Genomic DNA, 23431 nt, shown 5'->3' with positions numbered 1-23431 from the left:
GCCCATTCCTATACAAGACAGCCAGAAGTTGTGCTTCCCTTATAGATCAGTGGTTAGAACATACATGCTGGTGGGACACCATAGTCAACTGGCCCACTATCTGATATGGATAAAGGATTTGAATTTGGGTCTTTTCCTTTCCCCCTCAGGAAAGTGCCCTAATCACTGGGCTATAGGGTATCATGGAGCAGGCCTCATTCTTTCCTGTTTCACAGTGTATAAAATAATTAGAGCACAGGGATTGGAAGCCCAGTCTTCCACATCACTTGAACCACTGGCTAGAAGTTTCTTTAAACCAACAAACTTTATTTTTTTTAAGTGTACAGGTACTGGGCAGTGTTGGTGGCCTGTACTATATAGGCCAGATTACATGTTTCAGTGGCTGTAACTCCATGATTAAGGCATTCCAAGATGTAGTAAGTGCTGAACTTCCTCAGGGATGAGGTCCAAGCCCTTTCCTACTGGTTACCTTAAGGTGACTTCCCAGTGTTCTGGCTTTCAGGAATCTCATTCAAGGTGCCTCACTCTCTCCTTGAATTGGGCAAGGTGGTCTGTGTATTCTACTGAGGAGCAAGGCTCCTACAAGTTAAGCATTGCAACTCAACATTGCAGCACTTTAGTCCCTTTACGGATCTAGCCAATAGTCCACTCCTGCATGCTGGAGAAATGAGATGAAGTTGACCAGTATCGGTGTTACTGCTTTGATAGCTGATCTTTACTGGCTTATTTTTCCATTAAGTGCTCAAGGCACTTCCACTGCAATCCTTTGAAAGTGCACATAGTCAGCACCTTTAGAAAGGTTACATGCTAAAGTTATCAGATAAAGAGTGACTCCTCTCGTAGATGAAAGTGAGTATACTTAATTATTTGCCTTCTATAAATACTGAATACTTGAAAGGATTCATTCATAATGCCATAAATGAGTGCCATTAATCCAATATAATGTACAGTCATGGTGTTTCTGCTGTAGCTTTAGAAGGTGTATATAAATCTCTAAAGCAAGCACAGTTGAATGAAACTAATTGTACATTCAGTGAATGTCATTTAATTTAAAAAAATTAAACAGTTTGGAGACAGATCAATACACAGTATTTCTTTTTGTAAAGCTACACCAATCCGTAATAGGTTTTCTGTGCCACAGCAAGTGAAGTTAATTAAACCTCTTGGTTCAGTAAAAGCAAAATGGAGCAAAGCCCATCTTGGAACATATAGGCAGAGAAAGAGAGGCTCAGTTAAGAATTACTGTAAATAAGACTTTTCCCCAAAACAAAGAGGGAACTGGAATCTCTGTTAATGATTATTACACAGTGAAATTTTATTTTGAGAATGTTTAAAAATTTTACTTCAGTGGCAGAGCTTTAGAATGTTATATATTTCTACACATTTTAGATTAGAAGCAGAAGCAAAAGCAAAGCCCTCCATATAGAATATGTTCCAGCAATACCACAAGACAGCACATTAAAAGTGACTGATTTCAGTTCTTATGAAAATAAGCACTGAAGTACACATTACATCTTTATTTTTCCACAGTTTGACACCAAAAAATTAATGTTTTCTGTTACAATTTTCTAGAGGATGAACACAAGTTTTACTATTTAATTAAAAACAGAAATTAAAAGAAAGCATTTATTTTAGAGACAAAACTAGTGCTTTGCTACCAAAAATAAGTAAAAGTTGCCTCAAGTACATAGCAAGAAAGTTTCCATTAAGAGCAACTATGAACTAAATATTACATTGTATCTAGTTACAGTAACAAAGATACAACTATATTAATTTATATCCTAAGCTTTTTAAAAGTACCACTTTTATAAGGTTACAATTGTAATTTTGTTTAGAATATGTAATATGTTGCAGACTTAAGTGCACCAATTTTATACATTCACTTTATATTCTATTTGTATTTCAGACTTCACTGGTTGTGGAAAAATCAGTTGCCTGTAACTAGGTTATGGAATTTAGAATGTTTAGACACATTTCCACTGAAAAGAGAAATTCAACTGAATCCAAGATGAGTAATTTTAACCTAAATTAAAAGTCAAAGCATAACAATGCCCTTTTCACATCAAACATGAAACTTCATGATATAGGGAGTATCCAAGATGAGTATAGAATCAACGCATTTTTATGTTAACATCTGCAAGGAGTATCATTCTTAAGCTGTGGGAAAGACTTGACAAATTTTGTTTGAAGAACCTAGCCCTGCAGTAATTTTTTCTGCAGTCTGAATCATTCTGGTGAAAGATTTAATATGTAGCACAGCGCTTTAGACTTTGAGTCCTTCAATAAACAAAAAACTGATTCACAGAATATTTTGGTAGCAAAATTATATTTGATGCAAATTTTATTTTCACACATTACTAATAAATAAGTTCCTCTATAAAGAGAGATCTGTTGTCAATTAGATCTGTAATTATTAGGTTCCTACAACAGTATTGAGCACTAAAATTAAGAGCTACAATTAAAAAAATGGATGTTATTCTTAAGTGGAGTTAGTAATGTTACTTAGACCTTACAGAAATGAATACAGCAGGGTTAGTTACATTTACTAAAAAGTTACAGTATTACAGAAGAGTTTATTGCCAGACTTTCCCTACAAGCTACAATATATCAAATTCAGCTGAACAGTTACAATAAAATGCATTCAGGAATGCATTTCCCTTTGTCAGGTTAATAATATCTCCTCCCTCCTCACCCCCACGTTGTGTAGTAGAGAAAAAAAGTACAACCTCTTTTCTGTACGTAGTCAAAGCGTTTAAACACAGCTTCACATTTTACTACATTTTTGCCCTTCTCAGCTTGCAAGTTTGCAAAAACAAATATACAGTTTTTCAAAAATGAATTTAAAGATGTCTACATTAAAAAAATAAAGACTACAAAAAGTCCCAGAGATCTAAAAAAATGTTAATCATATGGCACAAAGTTATCTCCTACTAGTCCAGAAAAAGTTACCGATGTCCATTTATACTGTTTATTTATGCTTTATTATTCAATTTGTCAAGTTGCAATCACAGTTGTAAGCAGTCCTTGTGACAACAGTAGGGAGAAGAGTTTTTTTCCTACAATTATAAAAAACTGAGACCAAGTTGAGTGTGCCATAGAAGATGATCAATCAGTTGGGATGTCTGTGTCAGAGACACCAAGATATTTAGAAAAAGGATTTCCTTGGTTGGTTTCCATAGATTGATACACCACAAACAAGAAGACTGACACAACAACAAAAAGCAGAATCTTTATCCACATGGGAATGGAGCGTTTTTTTGTTATTCGTTTCTCTGGTTTGTCATCTGCTGAGGGAACATATTTTGAAACATATTTAGATGAAAAGCTTTCCTCCATTCTGAAGTCACTGAGCTCTATAGGTCGGCCAGCAGCTCCTTTGATTGGTCTGCGGCAGCTAGCACTGTTAATTAAAAAGAATAATTAGTCACATGTTTAAGTGAGCAATCTAAAGTATATAAAAGTTTTAGTTTAAATGGATTAAGGATCTGTTAAGGATCAGAATGCATATCAGATACTCAGTTTTAAGATGTTAAGGGCAGATTTCACTACTGCCCCTGAGTAAGCTTTCAGGCATACAGTTCATATTTTACTTTCTCTCTCTTTCCCATCACTGGTGAAGGAGGAGTGTCTTTCAAACCCATATGCAGAAAGATTGATAGGATATACAAATAGCCAGACTTAGGTATCAAGCAGTGCTGTCAAACAATGAAAAAAAATTGTGATTAACTGCTGTTTTAATGTTATGGTTAAATAGAATATTAAATTTTTTTTGATGTTTTCTACATTTTCAAATATATTGATTTCAAATTACATAGAATGCTTGCAAAGGTGGACTGGATGAGGCTCCAAGAGTTGGCAAAAAGATTTTAGAGATCAGTGTCCTCTCTACTTAAGGGACAAAACTTTGGTAGAGATCTTAGCTCTCATCACTGTCCTCCCTCAGGGAAGGAAGAGTAAAGAGGTGGAGTTAGTCAAACCAGCAGTGCAAAGAACAAGAAAAGCTGCTTTGGGCAGGACTAGTCTCCTTGCCCTACAATGGTACCACAGCAAGCAGACGATTCCATACTGATAAAGAGGAAGTCCTGATTTTAGGGACATGGGGGCAGACATTCACTGATATCATTTCCTAACTATTAGAACATATGTGCTTCTAAGGCATGCAGTGTTAAAAAAAATAAACTGCCCCATAAGTCCAATTGTCTCTGTTGAGACATTTTAAATTCCAATAACAATGTCAATGCTTTCTGCACACCAGCAGTGAATACTCAACACTTCATTTCAATGAAGTGCAGTAAAAGCTGTGTTATCTAGCACTTCACCAACCGTAAAGTTCTAGAAACGGGCATGTCTGATATCTCCATTAAAAGTCCAGTTGTTGCGGGGCCGGCAGGCTCCCTACCTGGTTCCTCACAAGCTGCAACATGTCCCTGCTGCTCCTAGGTGAAGGAATGGCCATGGGGGCTTTGTGTGCTGTCCCTGTCCCGCCCCACGCACTGGGGCTCTGCAGCTCCCAATGGCCAGGAATTGTGGCCAACGGGAACTGTGGGGGCAGTGTCTGTGGGCAGAGGCAGTGCGCAGAATGCCTGGCCACGCCTCCACCTAGGAGCTGCACGGACATGTCACCGCTTGCGGGGAGCCGCCTGAGATGAGTGCCACCAGATTTGGCACCTCAAAACCTCTCCTGTGCCCCCTCCTGCACCCGAACTCCCTCATCCATCTGAGCCCTCTCCCACACCTAAGCTCCCTCTCTCCATTGATAAATGTAACTTAGTTAACCAGAATTTTTAACTAACCAGGACCACCCCCCCTATTCTCCCAACATGCCATAACAAAGCTTTTCCTGTACAACCATTCTTTAAGGAAGAGACATGGGCACCAATGCAGGTAGTTCAATGAAAGTCTGTTACTCTGATCTCATTATCTTACACTTCCAGTCTGTGCAGTTGCCAGTGTTGTCTATTTATAAGAGCTCCTGGGCACAGACCACCTTTGTTAGGTGTTTGTAAGATTACTACCACAATAGGGCTCTGGCCTTTAGGTGTTACTGTTGAACAAGCTGACATCAAAAACAAAGCATTTGGATGCACAAGAATGAGAGAAAAAAAAAAAGAGTATATTAATAAGTGATGGGAATCAGGAAGCAAACAAAGTCTTCGGTATGTTGAACCTCGAAAGAGACTACTTAGTTTATAAGATAAATAAGGGTTACTTAGTTTATAAGATAAATAAGAGGCATATGATACAAGAATGCAAAATAATGAATGGTATGGAGAAGTCAAGTCAGACATTTCTTTTTACCTTCCTACGTTATACAAGAAGGAAAGGAGATTTAATGGAATTCAAAAGGCAACATGCTTTTAGAGTAAAATCCCTTTTAAATAAAAAAAACACATACACCACACCTACTGACTCAGGGAACTCTGTCTCAAGATATTGTGGCCAAAAGCTAAAAAGATTTAAGTAGGATTTAGGACTGGAAGTTCAATACAGATAAGAACATCTAGTTACATTAGACAGGATGCCTATACCTTCCTGCTTCAGTGCATAAGGCAATCACTAACTGACAGATTAGAAAAGAAAAGAAAGGAAAGTTATTTTATCAATTTCTCTTTTTGGCACTTTCCTTTGAAGCAGCTGGTACTGACCAACGTCAGTCCAGTGACTAGTCTCTATATGGACCATTAAGCTGATTATGGCTATAGATTTCAGTGCTCTGCTGAAGCAGTACTTTTAAAATGTGTCCTGGACCTGTGCATATCTTTCTGCCTGGAACACAAACAGGATATTTTTAGCCTCAAATAAGTTTTTAAAGTTTTACCATTTTTATTATTTAAAATCTCATGGTGGAATACTGGACTTCATTTCAGAAGAAATTAAACTGGTTTAATGTGCGTCATTTTAAAAAGAAGATTCCTTATCTGAACTAATTCTGTTTATAAAAAGGCTTATTTACTTTTAGTATCTGAAGCCTAAATCATACCACGTTTCAATAATGTTTGTGATACTAGAGCAAACTCTTGTTAGCCCAGATAAATTCAGTTTTAGTTCTAATGGGATAAGTTAATTTTAACAGTTATATGCAGAAAGGCATGCCACCTAGCTCTATGGTGTACTGTGAGGTTGAGCCACAGAATACTGATTAATTCTTAGAGATTTCGTAGCAATACAACCTAATTAAACCCAGAAAAAAAAATGTCTTTCTATCATAATTGAGTAAAACATAAGATGCTTTAATTGTACCTAATTCCTGTAGGTGTTGATACTTCATATGGGAACATTTCCTTAAGAATATCTCTTTCTACTCTTCGTTCTTCTGCTGGTGTTTTCTCCACCACCTACAGGAACAAACAGAAGAAGAATTATAAATCTTACCAAACTCAATAGCTTTTTTCCCCCCGTCTAGTATAGATATTTAGAGTGACCATAACCCTACGTGATTTGAAAGGGAGAATTTGGTTCACCCAGTGAATTTTAAGAAGTCTTTCCTGGATTTTAATTGTTGGTTTAAGCTTTGTTACTGGCAGCTGTCTAGTGATTTTTGGTGTCCAGATGCATTCAGCGTTGTCCTCAGTTTCCTTCAACATGAAGAATACTTTGTTGTTACTTATGCAGTACTTATACACCAATCAGACAACAATACAGATGATCAAAAGAGACTAGTCATCACCTCTATCATGGCTGTGTTGAGTAGATCACTGGATTGTGTGTGACCAATGTTAACAGTATGTTTATGAGGACGACCCATTTCCTCTTGCTGTGGTAAGCGAAAGTGCTGCAATATAGCAAAACACTGACTGCAAAGGCTTATTGGGTTTGAGATAGTAAAGCACTCGTTTTTAATAAATGTAATAGGTATCAGCTCAGTGCTCATTTACCAACATGGTGAAATGGTGTCAGATCATCTCTGCAAGCAAATGAGGTATCCCATTTCACATATGTGGACACATCTGAAAGAGCCACTAGTTTTTAATTAAAGATTTCTTATCTGTTTTTAAGAATGAGTTGTATTCAAAATGAGCAATGCAAAAGTGATAAATCCTATTGATTTCTATTAGGAAAATAGTAATGCTGCAGAATAGCATACAGTATCAGGTCTAAAATTTTTAGCATAGAAAAAGGTTTCCAGAGATAATATAGTTGAACACTCTAGAAGCAGGGGCATTTTAACTATTAAAAGAAGAGGCAGATCTACTCCAGTAATGTTACATTGGAGGCTTTTGGTTTAAAATAATCATGCTATTTGATGCTCTAAATTAAGCCACAGACTTGATCAATTTTTCAAAATTCAAGAGCCATGTACTTGACTCTCTCTCTGTTCAACTAACTTGACAAGGAATTGTACAAAAAACCCACCCAACATGCTACATTGATGACAGAAGCAGCAGAAAACTGCAAACATGACCCCAGAAATGCAGAATGGCTCAAAACTAAGCCAGTGTTTTATTGGCCAAACTTTTAAACTTTACATTCATCAGTCAAGCCATGATATAATGCTAGTTTGATCCAAATAGCCTTGTGTCACCTGTTAGAGAACTACACCCTCATTCCCACTTCTGCAGGAATGAAATAAATAAATACAAGAACTCTGTCCAGAAACAACAACAATCTAAATTTTAATTCATTTACTTCAGCTGTCATCAATGGTTTCTTTGGTGTTCTTCTGGGCAAGTCTGAGAATTCACTGATTGACAGTGTAGGAGCTGCATGCTTGAAATTTCCAGGCACCCTATTGACAACCTGCTGAGATTCAAATTGTTCAGACTCAATTAACCAAAATACAAAAGAAAACAAAAATAAGAAAATCTTTGTTAAACATTTGGGTACTAAAAGTTACCACTCAGAAAAAAAATAAAAATGATGATTTAAGAGGAGATACTTTGGAAGAACATTCTAAATGCATCAGTAACATAGTTTCAGTTTTTTTTTTATTTTCCTTAAAACTGTTTAGTGAAAGAACCTCACAAACCCTCAAGGCAGGTTTGTTGCACATGTTAAATAAAAATGGACCCTCCATGAAGGTTATGGTACTGAAGTTCCCCAATCTTCCATTTTTAAGAAGATAGGAATCATCATACCAGCTCAGACCAGGCCAGCAGCAGAAGGCTTCAGGGGTTGGTGCAAGAACATATGCTTATATAAGACTAATAAAATGGAGAGGGAAGCATATCTGACAAAGTAAAAATACATTAAGTATTGGGAGCTATCGAGTAGAGTTAGATTTGTTTAAAGTGAAAACGCTTTCTAGTGTAAGTTAAAAGGTACATTACAGAAGGATACCACTTGTATAATTTATTAGATATATTTACTAGGGTCTCGTTGCTTGAAGCCACTATAGTTTCAGCTATGGGAGTACCCTCTGACATTACTGCATCATCTACAGGCAACTGTGCTGTAGTTTCCACCTGTTTGTTTAAAAAAACAAAACAAAAACAGTGAGTGTAAAAAATAGTCTCTGGGGCCCTGACAATCTCAGGAAAAAGTAAAACGAGTCTAGATTGCAATAAGCCTCTCATCACCCTTTTCCTTGGTGTTCTTCTTGATACTCTTGTAGACTCCCTAGAAACTGCCTGAAGAGGTCCACTTTTTGAAGATCCACTTGTCCAGATAGCCTCAGTTACTCCATCTTGAGAGTAGTTCTATACAAGCATCAAATACATTAGCAAGCATATAAAAGCCATGTCCCAACACTGAAGTGTCCATAACTAAAAGCCACAGAAGTATGCATATTCCAGATGTAGGTGTGTAGCACACTTGCTTTACAAATATCTTGCTTTCTAGAATACCTGCATTAATATTGGCTATCAAGGGATTATGCTCAACACTACACTTAAGGATTCTTATTTATATGGAGCTGAACAGACAACGTATTACGATTATCAGAACAAAAAGTGACAGCTATCATCTCCAGTAAGTGTAGAGTATAAATGGTTTACATCATCACTGGCTAAAACCTGATCTCTGGCTTGAACCTAGATAACCACTGATGAGCGATATGCCATTTTACATTTAACCCAGATACCTCATCTACGTAGGTAAAACACAAACCTCTTGTGCATGTGTGGGAAGAGGTGTTACCAAAACCCTTTACTCAGATGCAGTTTTATCTCCTCTGAATACAAGATAGGGAGGTTTCCAAAGACAAATACAGCAGTTTGAAATTCATCAGAAATTGTTTGCCTAACCACCATTTGTGCCTTTGAAAGTCTCCCCCATAACTGTAACAAGTTTTATATCCATAAATTAAGCTTTGCCCATTCCTTATGGCCAAGACTTGAGACAATTAGTCAAACCTAAACCAGTCCATTAGATACTAAAAACAAGTGTCATACTAATGTTAGAATAAGATTTGACTTAGGAGTTTTCCAATGGCTTTATCTCCATTGGAGGAATGAGGTCATTCACCACAGTAATAATAGTATTGTGGGTTTAAGTAACTGGGAATATAATTTTCAGGTTAAGTCTCAAAGAGTGAGGAAAGACCCCATATCTACAGAAGCAGCATAAAAAGCTGCAGTTTCACACTGGCAACTTGAAACACAATTAAAAATCCCAAATCCATAAAATAGCCAATATTAAACAGTTAAAAAAACAAAAAAAAAAAACAAAANAAAAAAAAAAAAAAAAAAAGTAAGTGAGCAATAATCTGAAGCCAGTAGCAAAACAAATGTAACATGCACGTTCTCCTTTTAATTAATTAATAAATAAATATAAATTCAGGAAGTTTGGTCGTTTGTTGTTATCATTTATAAGATAGCTCTTCCTAACACACTGGGGCACGGCAGGGGCGTGGTGGAATTGCTTGTTTATTGTTGCTACAAATTCAGTAGGAGTACAAGTTTTTATGTAGGTAAGACAAGTTATAGTCTCCTAAACTTTTCAATTACTAAGTAGTGAACTTTTAATTGGATTTTGAGAAAACATCACTTCCCATTAGATCCTAAATTTCATGGAGTATGCTAAATCTGAGCCTAAACTGTTCGCAATATTTCTTTAAGTTGTAAGAAAAAAAATTCTCAAATTAAACAATTCTTTCCTTCCAAATCTAACCCCATCTTCCTTGCCCCCCACAAATTTTAGATTATGTCCTTTCCTAAAAAGCAGATAATTTTGGAAGCTTACTGTACTTTACTGAAGTTCATTCACAAATCTTTGCCTGTTACAGGTTTTAGATTATATTGTTTGCAGCTTTAACCACTCAAAGTACTTTTAGCTTCTACTGTGGGCATTTAGCATTTCCATTTACTAGATTTTAAAGAATATTAATGAGTCCAGGTCAGCCTAGCTAAAGAGAGGGTTATGATTGTTCAAACCAATAAATATTCATCATTTTGAAAGGTGTGTGTGAAGAGTTTTACTATTCTCTGAGTCAACCTGGTGAATTGGATAAGATACCAGCTGAATTAGCACTGGATCATATAGGTGCAGATTTCAGACTCAGAGGAGTACTATTGTGCCAGACCAGATGCATTTGAACTACTTAGTTTGGGGTCTTAGATGCCTCAAGAGATCAGGCAAGAAAGTCAAATTAACACCTATTTGTTTAATGTAGGAGGCTGTGAAAGCAGGTTGTTTTCTGAGGGTGTTCTTTCATATATATTTCTCCTGTTGGTTTGACAAACTGCCAAGATAAAAAGACATTCAGGTGACACTGCAAAGTCTATTTGATCTCAGGGTCCTGGGAAAGAAAGGGTTTGTTCTGAGCACAGGCATGTTTATTTTGCCAAGTGGGTCCATTCAAGGGGCACATTTTAATAAAATGGACATTAAGCAATGACTTCACAACACTCTGTCTTAACTTCGTTTCCCATTATGGTTCTATGACAGGATGCTACTGATTTCAACAAGATGGAGATGTTGGTGTGCTCTCTTGGAACAAAAAAAAAAAAAAAAAAAAAAAAAAAAAAAAAAAAAAAAAAAATAGCGGCCTGATTTTTCCAGAGATTTGGGCACGCCAACATCTGTCACATTGAAATCAGTGGGAGCTGCTGGAAGAGCGGAGGGAGGGAAATCAGGCATCTTATTTAGGAATCTAACTCGAAGCATTCATTTAAAAAGGATTGTTGGCTGACTGTTTAAATATCCTTTAAAATAATATTGTGCGGTTAACAATTCTGAATTTTTGCTTCAACTGGGAAGAACAGAAGTGTTTCATTAGGACTCCTTGATTTTGATTCCCATCAAAGTGAACTGGCATATGTCTATATATGCCCCAGCCTAGACAAAAATTAAGTGGTACCTGGATGTCTGTTTCAAAAAGGTATCAGACAAAATTAGTAAGAGTTCACCATTTCTGAAACAGCCATTGGTGACAAATTCCAGAGAAGAGAAAGATTCAGAGCAGTGTGCAATAGTATCAGTGGTTGAACCACCATTTTAAAATAAATTTTTCTATTTTCTCCCCTCATACTGCCAGCCCACCCATATCAACATAGCACAGATCGCAAAGTTCTGCAAAAGCCAGTTACTCAAATAGTTGCTCCACAAGGATTCCACTACCTTTCTTCAGCAAAAAGAAGAATGTTAGTCAGGCCACTACACTACCACCAGCCAGAACTGGATCATCAAAAGCAAGCTATTCCGATGGGTAGGGAAGATAGAAAATGTGGCAAAAGACCATCTTGGCTTAACCATGAGATCTTGCATGACCTACAAAATAAAAAGGAGTCATATAAAAAATGGAAACTAGGTCAGATTACAAAGGATGAATATAGGCAAACAACACAGGAATGCAGGGGCAAGATTAGAAAGGCAAAGGCACAAAATGAGCTCAAACTAGCTATGGCAAAAAGATAGTCTTTTTGTTTCCCAATACATTAGAAGCAAGAGGAAGAACCAAGGACAGGGTAGGCCCACTGCTCAGTGAGGAGGAGAATCAGTAACAAGAAACTTGGAAATGGCAAAAGCAGCAAAGAATCCTGTGGCACCTTACACACTAACAGACGTTTTGGAGATGAGCTTTGTGAGCGAATATCCACTTCGTCAGATGCAATTCGCCCACGAAAGCTCACGCTCCAAAACGTCTGTTAGTGTGTAAGGTGCCACAGGATTCTTTGCTGCTTTTTGCAGATCCAGACTAACACGGCTACCCTCTGATACTTGGAAATGGCAGAGATGCTTAATGACTTCTTTGGTTCGGTCTTCACTGAGAAGTCTGAAGGAATGTCTAACACAGTGAATGCTTATGGGAAGGGGTAAGTTTTTATTTTATCTTCTAAGAGCAAGTTAAAAATCACTTCGAAAGTTAGATGCCTGCAAGTCACAGGGCCCGATGAAATGCATTCTAGAATACTCCAAGGAGTAATAGAGGAGGTATCTGAGCCTCTAGCTATTATCTTTGGAAAGTCATGGGAGACGGGAGAGATTCCAGAATACTGAAAGGGCAAATAAGTGCCCATCTATAAAAGGAAATAAAACAACCCAGGAAAATACAGACCAGTTAGTTTAACTTCTGTGCCAGGGAAGATAATGGAGCAAGTAATTAAAGAAATCTGCAAACACTCGGAGGTGGTAATATGATAGGGAATAGCCAGCATGGATTTGTAAAGAACAATCGTGTCAAACCAATCTGATAGCTTTCTTTGATAGGATAACGAGCCTTGTGGATAAGAGAGAGAGAAGTGGTGGATGTGGTATACCTAGACTTTAGTAAGGCATTTGATACGGTCTCGCGTGATATCCTTATCGATAATCTAGGCAAATACAATTTAGATGGGCCTACTATAAGGTGGGTGCATAACTGGCGATAACCGTATTCAGAGAGTAGTTATTAATGGCTCCCAATCTGCTGGAAAGGTATAACAGGTGGGTTCCACAGGGGTCTGTTTTGGGACCGGCTCTGTTCAATATCTTCATCAACGACTTAGATGTTGGCATAGAAAGTACGCTTATAAGTTTGCAGATGATACCAAACTGGGAGGGATTGCAACTGCTTTGGAGGGCAGGGTCAAAATTCAAAATCTTGGACAAATGGAGAAATGGTCTGAGGTAAACAGGATGAAGTTCAATGAGACAAATGCCAAGTGCTCCACTTAGGAAGGACAATCAGTTTTACAAATACAGACTGGGAAGAGACTGTCTAGGAAAGGAGTATGGCAGAAAGAGATGTAGGGGTCATAGTGGACCACAAGCTAAATATGAGTCAGTGTGATACTGTTGCAAAAAAGGCAATGTGATTCTGGGATGTATTAACAGGTGTGTTGTAAACAAGACATGAGAAGTCATTCTTCCACTCTACTCTGCGCTGGTTAGGCCTCAACTGGAGTATTGTGTCCAGTTCTGGGCATCGCATTTCAAGAAAGATGGAGACATTGGGAGGGTCCAGAGAAGAACACAAGAATGATTAAAGGTCTTGAGAACAGGACCTATGAAGGAAGGCTGAAAGAATTGGGTTTATTTAGTTTGGAAAAGAGAAGACTGAGAGGGGACATGATAACAGTTTTCAGGTATCTAAAAGGGTGTCATCAGGAGGAGGGAGACTTGTTCACCTTAGCCTCTAATGATAGAACAAGAAGCAATGGGCTTAAACTGCAGCAAGGGAGATTTAGGTTGGACATTAGGAAAAAGTTCTTAACTGTCAGGGTAGTTAACACATGGAATAAACATTGGAATAAATTGCCTAGGGAGGTTGTGGAATTCTCATCTTTGGAGATATTAAGAGTAGGTTAGATAAATGTCTATCAGGGATGATCTAGACAGTATTTGGTCCTGCCATGAGGGCAAGGGACTGGATTTGATGACCTCTCGAGGTCCCTTCCAGTCCTAGAGTCTATGAATCTGATGAAATACACTAATCTGGACAAAAGGATATTCACATTGCTATGCTAACTTCACAAGGGTTGATTAGCTACAGGTATTTGATAAATGAAACCCCTGAAGTCCACATGATCAACTCATTTGTTAAGAAATGAATCTATACACCCTAAAATCCAACACAAAAAGCCTTCATTAAGCAAGCTAGAGTGTACTCGCATTTCAAAGTGAGGCACTCAAAAGTTAGGAAGTGCCCATATGTGTATGCATTGATAGTATTTGACCGTACAACTGCAGACTGTTTTTCCCTACATAGTTCTTCTCTTAGGATAACCTCCCCACAAATTTTAAGTCCTCACTCTAAAAGCACAGAGGCACTAAAGCCTCTCAAACGATACCAGGATATTTTAATTAAGCAAACAATTATTTCCTTAACTTTGTTCTAAGAGAACTTTACAGAGCTGGTTTTGCTGAAGGTTCCAAAAAAAAAAAAAAAAAAAAAAGTTTTTCGAGACATTCAACAAGGAAATTTCAATAGTTTGGCAAATCTATAAGTCATTGAAAATGGTTTTATAATGGAAAGTCTCATGCAACCTTAATTACAGCAGTGCTGCCTATAATATCCTAGAAAAAAGCAAAAGCTAAGATTAGCAGCTATATTTTGCTAAAGTTCAGTGTTACTGAGTAGGCAAAATATTAAAAAATAGCTCCAGGATTAGCTAAGACTTGGGTTATGTTTAATTACTGCATGATTCCTGGAAAACTTGTGATAAGCAGGTTAGCCCACTTAAGATATTAACCATATGCGAATATTAGTCGAGCAATATGAAAAATTCAGCTACTGCAAGTATACTCACAATTACAAGTTGGTAAGAAAATGCCATTAAAATAAAGATACCTGATTATGTTCAACAACTCTTCTTTGTTTGAGTGTTACTGGAGTCTTTGTCTTGGCTTTCAGTGGTTCTCTCTTCTCAAGTCTGAACTCTACCTTGGGATCTGAGAATAAAAGTCAGTCACCATTACTCTTTGGCAACTGAAAGAGCCAAAAAAATCAAACAGAAGAGCCTAACATTCTACCTAGAACATTAAAAAAAAAAAAAAAGTGGTTCTCTTAAGTAACAGTCAAGACCATAACATAACCCAAATACTGCACTTCATTAAAAAGACCATTTTAGCTGCCAGAATGGTTGAGTTACAACTTGTAATATTCTCTTAATATAACTAATATGGGCAAGTTTGCATTGTGACATACCGCTTGCCAGTATGCAGGTCACTCCAGATGGGTTTGTGTAACCCCAACCTGCCAGTCTCATCCTTGCTCTCACCAGCCATGGTTATACTGCAGGGTGACTCCAAAACACTCTCAGCCCTGGATTTTCCAGGAAATGTATGTCTTGTACACCCAGCTCTCCAGGGCAGTCCAAATATACAAAGTTGATTATTCCTTTAAGGGAATAATATACACACAACTTGCCACCTTAAATGGTGTTACCTACACATTTCAGCTTAAACATGCTACATTAGATAAAACAAGTTTATTAACTATAAAAAGATTTCTAGTACTCAAGATGAGGAATAAAAGTCAGAAATGATTTTAAAAAAGATAAAGTGCTTTCTAGTACCCAACTTAAACTATATAGTTCATTAGATTCAAAGCAAAAAGTTTTTCACCATACACTTCCAAGCAGCATTACTGACCAAACTCTTCAGGTCAGGACTCCTCCCCCAAAGTCCAACTCCTTCGTCTCCTGAGCAAGTCTACACTTAAAACATTTAATGAAAATGCTAAACTGACTAGAGAGAGCTCTCCCTTTGGCATAGTTAATCCACCTCAGTCCCTCTTTGAAAAGTATTTCAAACTGAGAACCAAGAGACCTGAGATCAAGTGGAGGAAGGAAACCTCATGCTGTTTCTTTACTAAGATGCAGATATTTTTGTCCCTGCTCTCCTTTCTTACCAAAGAATGGCCACTTGATGGGTGATGGCCTATCAGCTTTATTTTCGCCTGGCTGGGGTGTCCGTTTGCCCTGTGTCTTTGAAAAAGTGGTTTAGCCACTTCCGAGACTTATCTAGGAAACACAGTTGTCATGCTTTCAGCTGATGTTTGCAACTTCATACATAATATGGCAAAATGCATGTGTAGCAACACTTAGTAATCAGCCAGTTATGGGTTTTCAAATGATTGTACAAGGCATGCCTTATGAGCTAACATTAATTCAACAGTGAGTCAGGTGTGAATACAGGGGTGCATTCCACGCATGCCTTCCAGCTAACAAGAACATACTTTAAATGTCCAGACAAATCCTATAAAGCCTGTAGTTACACTCTGAGTACTGTCTGAAATGATGCATTTTCAGAATGTCCTTTAGAAGTCTTTGCTCTGTTGGGCAGATTAATAAAAAAACCAAAGATGTTTGCCTCAAATTATGATATGACATACAATCTTGTAGTTACATTTAGAAGTACGAGGATAAGTTTACAAGATGTCACTTGAGGGCCTGTATACCATATCCAGATCTACTGATAAAATATGCAAGTTATACACTGTTAAGAGAGGCTCACTTATCTGCTCTTCTAGTTTAATTTCCCTATTTAAAAGTGTAAGCTACATACTTTAGGTTGTGACATTAATTTACTAGTTGCAGCCTTGTTTCCAAGTTGAAAGAGACATGGTGGGTGAGAATATCTTTTATTGGACCAACTTCCATTGGTAGGAGGAAGAAGATTCCAAGCTATACAGAGCTCTTCAGGTCTCAGAAAGGTACTCTAGCTATACAGTTTTGTTGACAAGTCAGCTTTTGTCAACCAAAAAACATAGTGGAAGTGTACACAATGAAATGCTCCTGCCGATATAACTCCCCTGCTACATTGACATAATAAAACCTCCTCGGCAAGCAGCACAGAGCTTTTTGTGACAGAGCAATGCAGTGTCAGTGTAGACGCTGTACTTGGCTATGGCGCCCTAATTGGCCCACAATTCCTATCTTGACCGCTCTGGTCAGCATCTGAACTTATTTATTGTCAATTATTTGTGAATTTCTCAAAGGAAGAATTCTTGGTGTAGAGACTGAGTTGGATCTGTTTACATAGCAATTTAAAATCAATGAATTTAACTAACCCATTCAGCATTGCTTATATTTAGTTGTAACGTACAATGAATTGGGATTAGGACAGAAATCACCCAACAAGAAAAAGTAAATGTGACTTATGCCATTAGCCAGTATAATACAATTTGTGAATTTTACAACTGAATATACAATTTAAAATTCAACTAGGATTATCTGAACTAAGCATTTACCCATTCCATGAGTATTTTTGCTCAAAAAGTTCAAATATTGGAGTCTTTATGGAAAGCAAACACAAGAGAGTTGTGAAGATGGTCAAATCCAAGCTAGTTTTTAAATATGAATGAATATTCAAGACGGTTTCCTCCCACCCCCCTACTATTCAATCACTTCCAGTATTCAGAAAGAGATAATTGCATAGTCATTTACCACAAGCATAGCTACAGAACACACAGCAAAATCTTAAATTAACTATGATCATTTTTAGTAGAGTCTTCCAAACCTTTTAAGTTGTACTCTGAGTGAACCAATACAGACCATTTTATGGAATAGAAAAAAAATCAAAATATAATTGTTGAAGTTTAAGGAAACTGACAAAAGTAGGTTACAACTTGCAACTCAGAAAGTAGCACACACACTTCTACCCCAATGTAACGCTGTCCTCGCAAGCCAAAAAGTGTGTGTGTATATAAAACGCAGTTTCACCTATAACACAGTTATATAACTGCGTTATATCAAACTTGTTTTGATCTGCCAGAAAGCGCAGCCCCGCCCCTCCCGGAGTGCTGTTTTACCGCGTTATATCCAAATTCATGTTATACCAGGTTGTGTTATATCAAGGTAGAGGTGTAGTTTCAAGCTCAAACTGTGCAAAAGTTCCCACATGCAAAGGGTAAGCTCAAAACCTATTCACTACTTGGATGTTTAAGTGGGACTTTGTGCTGGTTCTCTTCACAGGGTGAATCACACCCGAAGTATATATGGCCTACTTTGAGAGGGAAAAAAATAGACTATAGCAATATATTTTCATTGTATTGCTGACACCCCCTTGTTTCATGTGTGATACTCATGTGAAAAGTGAGTGAAAAAAAAAACAACTGCTCCCTGATAGGATTCAAGTTTCACTTATGTCAGTTTTACCCTAATCTATAGAAAGTCCATAGCTGCTCATTTTAGTGTGAACAAAAAGTTTCTATTTCTGCAATATTCTGAAAGATAATGGAGCAAATAAATAAGCAATCAATTTGCAACCGCCTAGAAGATAAGGTGATAAGTAACAGTCACATGGCTTTGTCAAGAACAAAATTTTGTCAAACCAACCCAATAGCTTTATTTGACAAGGTAAAATGAGCCTTGTGGATTGGGAGGAGGGGGAGGGTAGATGTGGTATATCTTGACTTTAAAGCTTTTGATACTGTCTCGCATGACCTTCTCATAAACGAGGGAAATACAACTTAGATGGAGCTACTATAAGATGGGTGCATAACTGGTTGGCAAATCGTTCTGAGAGTAATCATCAATTGTTCAGAGTCAAGCTGGAAGGGCATATCAAGTGAGGTCCCGCAGGGAATATTTTCATCAATGATTTAGATAATGGCACCAAGTACACTCAAAAAGTTTGCGGATCATACCAAGCAGGGAGGGCTTGCAAGTGCTTCAGAGGACAGAATTAAAATTCAAAATGATCTGGATAAACTGGAGAAATGGTTTGAAGTAAACAGGATAAAATTCAATAAGGACAAATGCACAGTACTCCGCTTAGGAAGGAACAAATCAGTGGCACACATATAAAATGGAAAATGACTACTTAGGAAGGAGTATTGCAGAAAGGGAAAGGAAGGTCATAGTGAATCACAAGCTAAATAAGAGTCAACAGTGCAATAGTTACACACAAAAACCACACAAGCAAACATCCTGAGATGTATTAGCAGAAGTGCTGCAAGCAAGACACGAGAAGTAATTCTTCTGCTCTACTCCATTGATTAGGCCTCAACTGGAACACTGTGTCCAGTTCCAGGGAACATATTTCTCCAGTTTGTCCACATCTTTCCTGAAAGTCCAGAGAAGAATAATAAAAGTGATAAAAGGTCTAGATGACATGAGGGAAGAAAAAAATTGGGTTGGTTTAGTCTGGGGAAGAGAAGACTGAGTGAGCGGGGTGGGGTTGGGGGGACATAAGTTTTCGAGTACATTAATAAGTTTTCGCCCCGTACATTAAAGGTCTAGATAACGGTAAGAAGGATTGGAGAAAAATTGTTCTCCTTAACCTCTGCGGGTGTAGTTCGCTCAGTCACTCGCGTCGCTCTTTTATTGCGAGCACGAAGGGTGGTTTACGCGAATGTGGACTTATTAGGACAACAATTCTCCTCTCTACATCTCAGAAAGTACTTATATAACACTGAACTTAGAAATTGTTCCTCGGGGAGATGTGTAATCAAAAGGTCATCGTGTCATCCTGCTCTTTTTACAAGAATCTTCCAGACACCTGTCTGGTGGATCTGCTCTAGTGTTACTCTCCTTAATATTCAGATATATGTCTCCTGAATTCATTGCTACTTTAGTGAAACTGCTGTTTCAAGTGACTCCAATTCCCCATTAGTAATGTGATTGTTATAATCGCGCCGTAGAGAGGGGACGGGTTTTATGTGTTCCAGGAGAAAAAAACAGTAGCTGTGTGTACACAACCTTACGTTTGTAACACTGTAGTACAGTTTCTTTAAACGAATACTTAGATACTGTTATGACATGCAATTTTAATAATCTTTCGTGATCCTCTGGGCCTTTGCGCTTACGAACTGGTGGCCTTTGTTCAGGGCTGCAAATCTCCTTTTCTCTATGAGGGGCTGTCGTTGAGAGACAACCCTACCAAACAAAAAAACCACATACAGCCCCTAACGCACAGCACCCGTTCCGAGAGTGTGCGCATGAAGCTGGGCCAGTTTGTGAAGACAGTTGCGCCAGTCTCGGCCTGAGACGCGTCCCCAGTGCTCCCTAGTCACTGCCAAGCTAATCCCCACGGGGAGTTGTTGCAAGTCCCATAGCACAGTGCTCAGGAGTGTCGCTCTCCCCTATGTCGCTTTTTGTTGTGTCTCTTTTCTGACCACTCTCTCTTCGTCATCTCGTGCTGCCCGGGTGCCGCTCCCGCAGTGCTATAGCGCTTTGGTTCTCTGAGTTTAGCAGATGCCACTTGTTTAGAAGTTGATGTGATGGTGGAAAGAGGAATGGAATAAATTTCCCAGGGTAATTTGCTCTCTCTTGTGGTCTCTACAATGTATTAGCTCTAGAGCACTGCAGGCTGACTATCTCGTTTTTCAAAGTGTGTATGCCTCTAGCACTCTACATGGCATCGAAAAGAACCTGCTCATGGCCGGGACGCGCGGACACAGGCCCTAGTAGCAGATGTAGCGCTCTGCCAGTGCTTCGAAACAAGTTCTCCTTGCGGTGATCTGAAATGTGATGATGAACCCGTGCGTTTTTCACTTTGTTGATAGCTATCTCATCCCTATTCTACTTTCCAATATATTGCTTGGGTGGTGAACGTGGTGTTAGTGTGCATGTAGAGGGAATGTTGCGGCGTGGGCATGTGTTGTGAGAGACACATGACGTTTTCAGTATTGTGGGAGCCACACTTGCTCTCCTTTTAAGTGTTTAGAATCAGCAGCTGTGATAGACACCTAGTGACTCTCCTCCCCCTATCTTTACCCTGAACTTTTATTCCTCTAACTACCCCTCCCCATACAGTTTACCCAACTCCATCGGTGAGCTAGTTACATTGCCCAAACCTGGTGACACTTTGCGACTTTGTCCTCCGCCAATCAATCCATCTTCACATTTAGGGACAATATATACACTTTCTCAGTCAGCTATGTGCACTGCTTTTATAGGTACCCGCTATAGCCGATATATGTGCGCAACATTGTCTTCATCGCTGCACTAACTAGTACCTAGCCAGCTGTGTCCTTAGCTCTCATCCATTCTTAGTGCCCTCCTACAACTACAACTGATGACATCCTGTCTTCCATCATATACTAGGTGATCCCATGGAGAGAAAGTATAGCGCCTTGTAGGGTTAGTATTCCCCAATGACATTCACCACAATTTCTCCCGCACGCATCAACTCTTAGCCTTAGGAGCTTAAGTCACACATTTGCTGGTCCATTTACCTTGGACACTATTGTAAATAAGCACTTCACCTGGTCACATAACTAGCCGCATCCCTAGCACTGGAAACTCTATTCTGGACCGGCATATACGTTACCTACTGCCTCCACCGGTTTTGCCATTCACGACACACTCACTATTTTTTGCCACCATGCTCTTAGAGTACAACCGCATTTTGCTTGCCGAATTTCCTTATGTACTCTCAGGAGTACAAAACTACTAGATAGATCTTCAGCTAATGAATTTCTTAAAACCATCATTATACCAATCCTGCTGAGAGTGTGAAAACACCTAAATACCCACCCCAACAAAACCCCTACACCCACAGAGTTCGACCGTAGGCGATTGTACAGATCACCTATCTACACTAAACTGCCCAACTATAGTCAACCAACAAGAACACCACTAGCTCGATTTATCGTTCGCCCCCACTAACCTTCTCCAGCACATCAGATCCTACAGTTCCTATCTCACTGAAGATGTATCCCTCACGACTCCCAGTATGTAAGTCGCGCCTAGTGTTCACCCCTGGCTTATTTTGCCAGTGTATGTGGGGTGGTGAGTTCGTAGAGCCTAACCTCCGATCCCTAGTTTCTTTACACCCAACAAGTTGGCCTTCTCACCCCCCCCTCCCCCCCGCCAACCTACAGCAAATACTCACCAGCAGCCACACACCACAGAAGAAAACACTAACCCAGGTCCTATTCCTTGCAACAAGCCCGATGCCAACTCTGTCCACATATCTATTCAAGTGACATCATAATAGGACCTAATCACATCAGCCATGCCTCAGGGGCTCATTCACCTGTGCATCTACCAATGTGATATTGCCATCATGTGCCAGCAATGCCCCTCTGCCATGTACACTGGCCAACCAGACAGACGTCTCTCTGCAAAAGAATAAATGGACACAAATCAGACGTCTGAATGTTTATAATTCTTGACACCAGTAGGAGAACACTTCAACTGCTCTAGCATTCAGTAACAGATTAAAGGTGGCAATTTTTGCAACAGAAAAGCTTCAAAAAACAGACTCCAACAAGAAACTGCTGAACTTTGAATTAATATGCAAACTAGATACAATCAATTTAGGCTTAAAATAGACTGGGAATGGCTGAGCCATTACAAACATTGAATCTATTTGCCCATGTTAAGTATCCTCACACCTTCTTTGTCAAACTGTCTTAAATGGGTCATCCTGAAGATCACTACAAAAGTTTTTTCCTCCTGCTGACAATAGCTCATCTTAATTAATTAGCCTCTTAGAACTGGTATGGCTATTTCACCTTTTCATGGTGTGTGTGTGTTTGTGAAAAAAAAATTCCCCTTCACCCTATGGGTGGTATGTGTCTTCCTCAACCTCGAATCCTCTACCAGAGGCCTGGAGTTTGAGGGTTCTGCGCAGTATCTTAGCTGTTCCTAGCACTGCATCTTCTGGACAGAGCGCTCTGATGTTGTTCCTGGAATCTGTTGGAGCCACTCACCCAGCTTAGAGTCACAGCCCGTGCTTCCTACCACACTGGGACCACTTTGGCCTTCACTTTCACATCTCTCTCGAGTTCCTCTTTCAGGCCCTGGTACTTCTCCAGCTTCTCATATTCCTTCTTCCTGATGTTGCTGTCACTTGGCACTGCTATATCTATCACCACCGCTGTCTTTGGTCCTTGTCTATAACCACGAAGTCTGGTTGATTGGCCAGTACCTGCCTGTCCGTCTGGATCTGGAAGTCCCACAGAATCTTAGCCCTGATATTCTTCACAACCTTCTGTGGAATCTCCCATTGGTCTTGGGAGGGTCTAGCCCATACGCTGTGCAGACGTTCCTGTACACAATGCCAGCCACTTGGTTGTGCCGTTCAGTGTATGCTGTTCCTGCCTGCATCTTACATCCTGCCACTATGTGTTGGACTGTCTCTGAGGCCTCTCTGCACAGTCTGGCACTTGGGTCCTCTCTAGTGAGGTAGGCCCCTGCTTCAATGGATCTCGTGCTCAGTGCCTGTTCCTGTGCTGCTATGATCAGTGCCTCAGTGCTGTCTTTTAGTCTAGCCTTTCCAGCCACTGTAGGATTTCCCAATGTCAGCCACCTCAGCTATCTGTCAATGGTACATCCCATGCAGGGTCTTGTCTTGCCATGGACTTCTTCTGCTTGGTCTTCCTCCCATGTCTGCTGCTGCCTCAGGGATTCTCTCAGCAGCTCATCTTTGGGCCATCTTACTGATGTTACTCCTGGATGTTCCGGGTTTCGTCCAGACAGTGGCTTTGACGCTCACCAAGCCCCGCCTGCCTTTTTCCGGCTGTGTATACAGTCTCTGGGTGTTGAATTTGGGGTGGAAACCTCCATGCATTGTGACGAGCTTCCGGTTCTTCACTTGGCAGCTTCCATGTCCTCCTTTGGCCAGCTCACTATACCAGCAGGTGGAGTGGATCTTGTTCTTCCACTGAGCTGGCTCTTCA

The 23431-nt window shown here is 39.3% G+C and overlaps 1 protein-coding gene across 11 annotated transcripts in view; it reads right to left on the bottom strand.

Moving 5' to 3' along the window:
• Positions 1-1290: 1290 nt before the first annotated feature.
• TMPO (thymopoietin) overlaps positions 1291-23431 on the bottom strand; it is a 60683-nt gene continuing 38542 nt past the window's right edge. The window contains exons 4-10 of one of the 11 annotated variants that reach the window (XM_032788545.2): positions 14648-14748; positions 8517-8636; positions 8307-8402; positions 7627-7740; positions 6668-6772; positions 6241-6335; positions 1291-3400 (exon numbers count right to left, since the gene is read on the bottom strand). In XM_032788545.2, coding sequence (XP_032644436.1) covers positions 3106-3400; positions 6241-6335; positions 6668-6772; positions 7627-7740; positions 8307-8402; positions 8517-8636; positions 14648-14748 — 926 coding nt within the window. In that variant the 3' untranslated portion in view covers positions 1291-3105. The other 10 variants (XM_032788546.2, XM_032788547.2, XM_032788548.2 and 7 more) reach the window with 10 other exon arrangements.

The sequence above is a fragment of the Chelonoidis abingdonii genome, chromosome 1 (assembly GCF_003597395.2).
Source record: "Chelonoidis abingdonii isolate Lonesome George chromosome 1, CheloAbing_2.0, whole genome shotgun sequence".
Taxonomy (NCBI): domain Eukaryota; kingdom Metazoa; phylum Chordata; order Testudines; family Testudinidae; genus Chelonoidis; species Chelonoidis abingdonii.
This window is presented reverse-complemented; position numbering and strand designations above follow the sequence as displayed.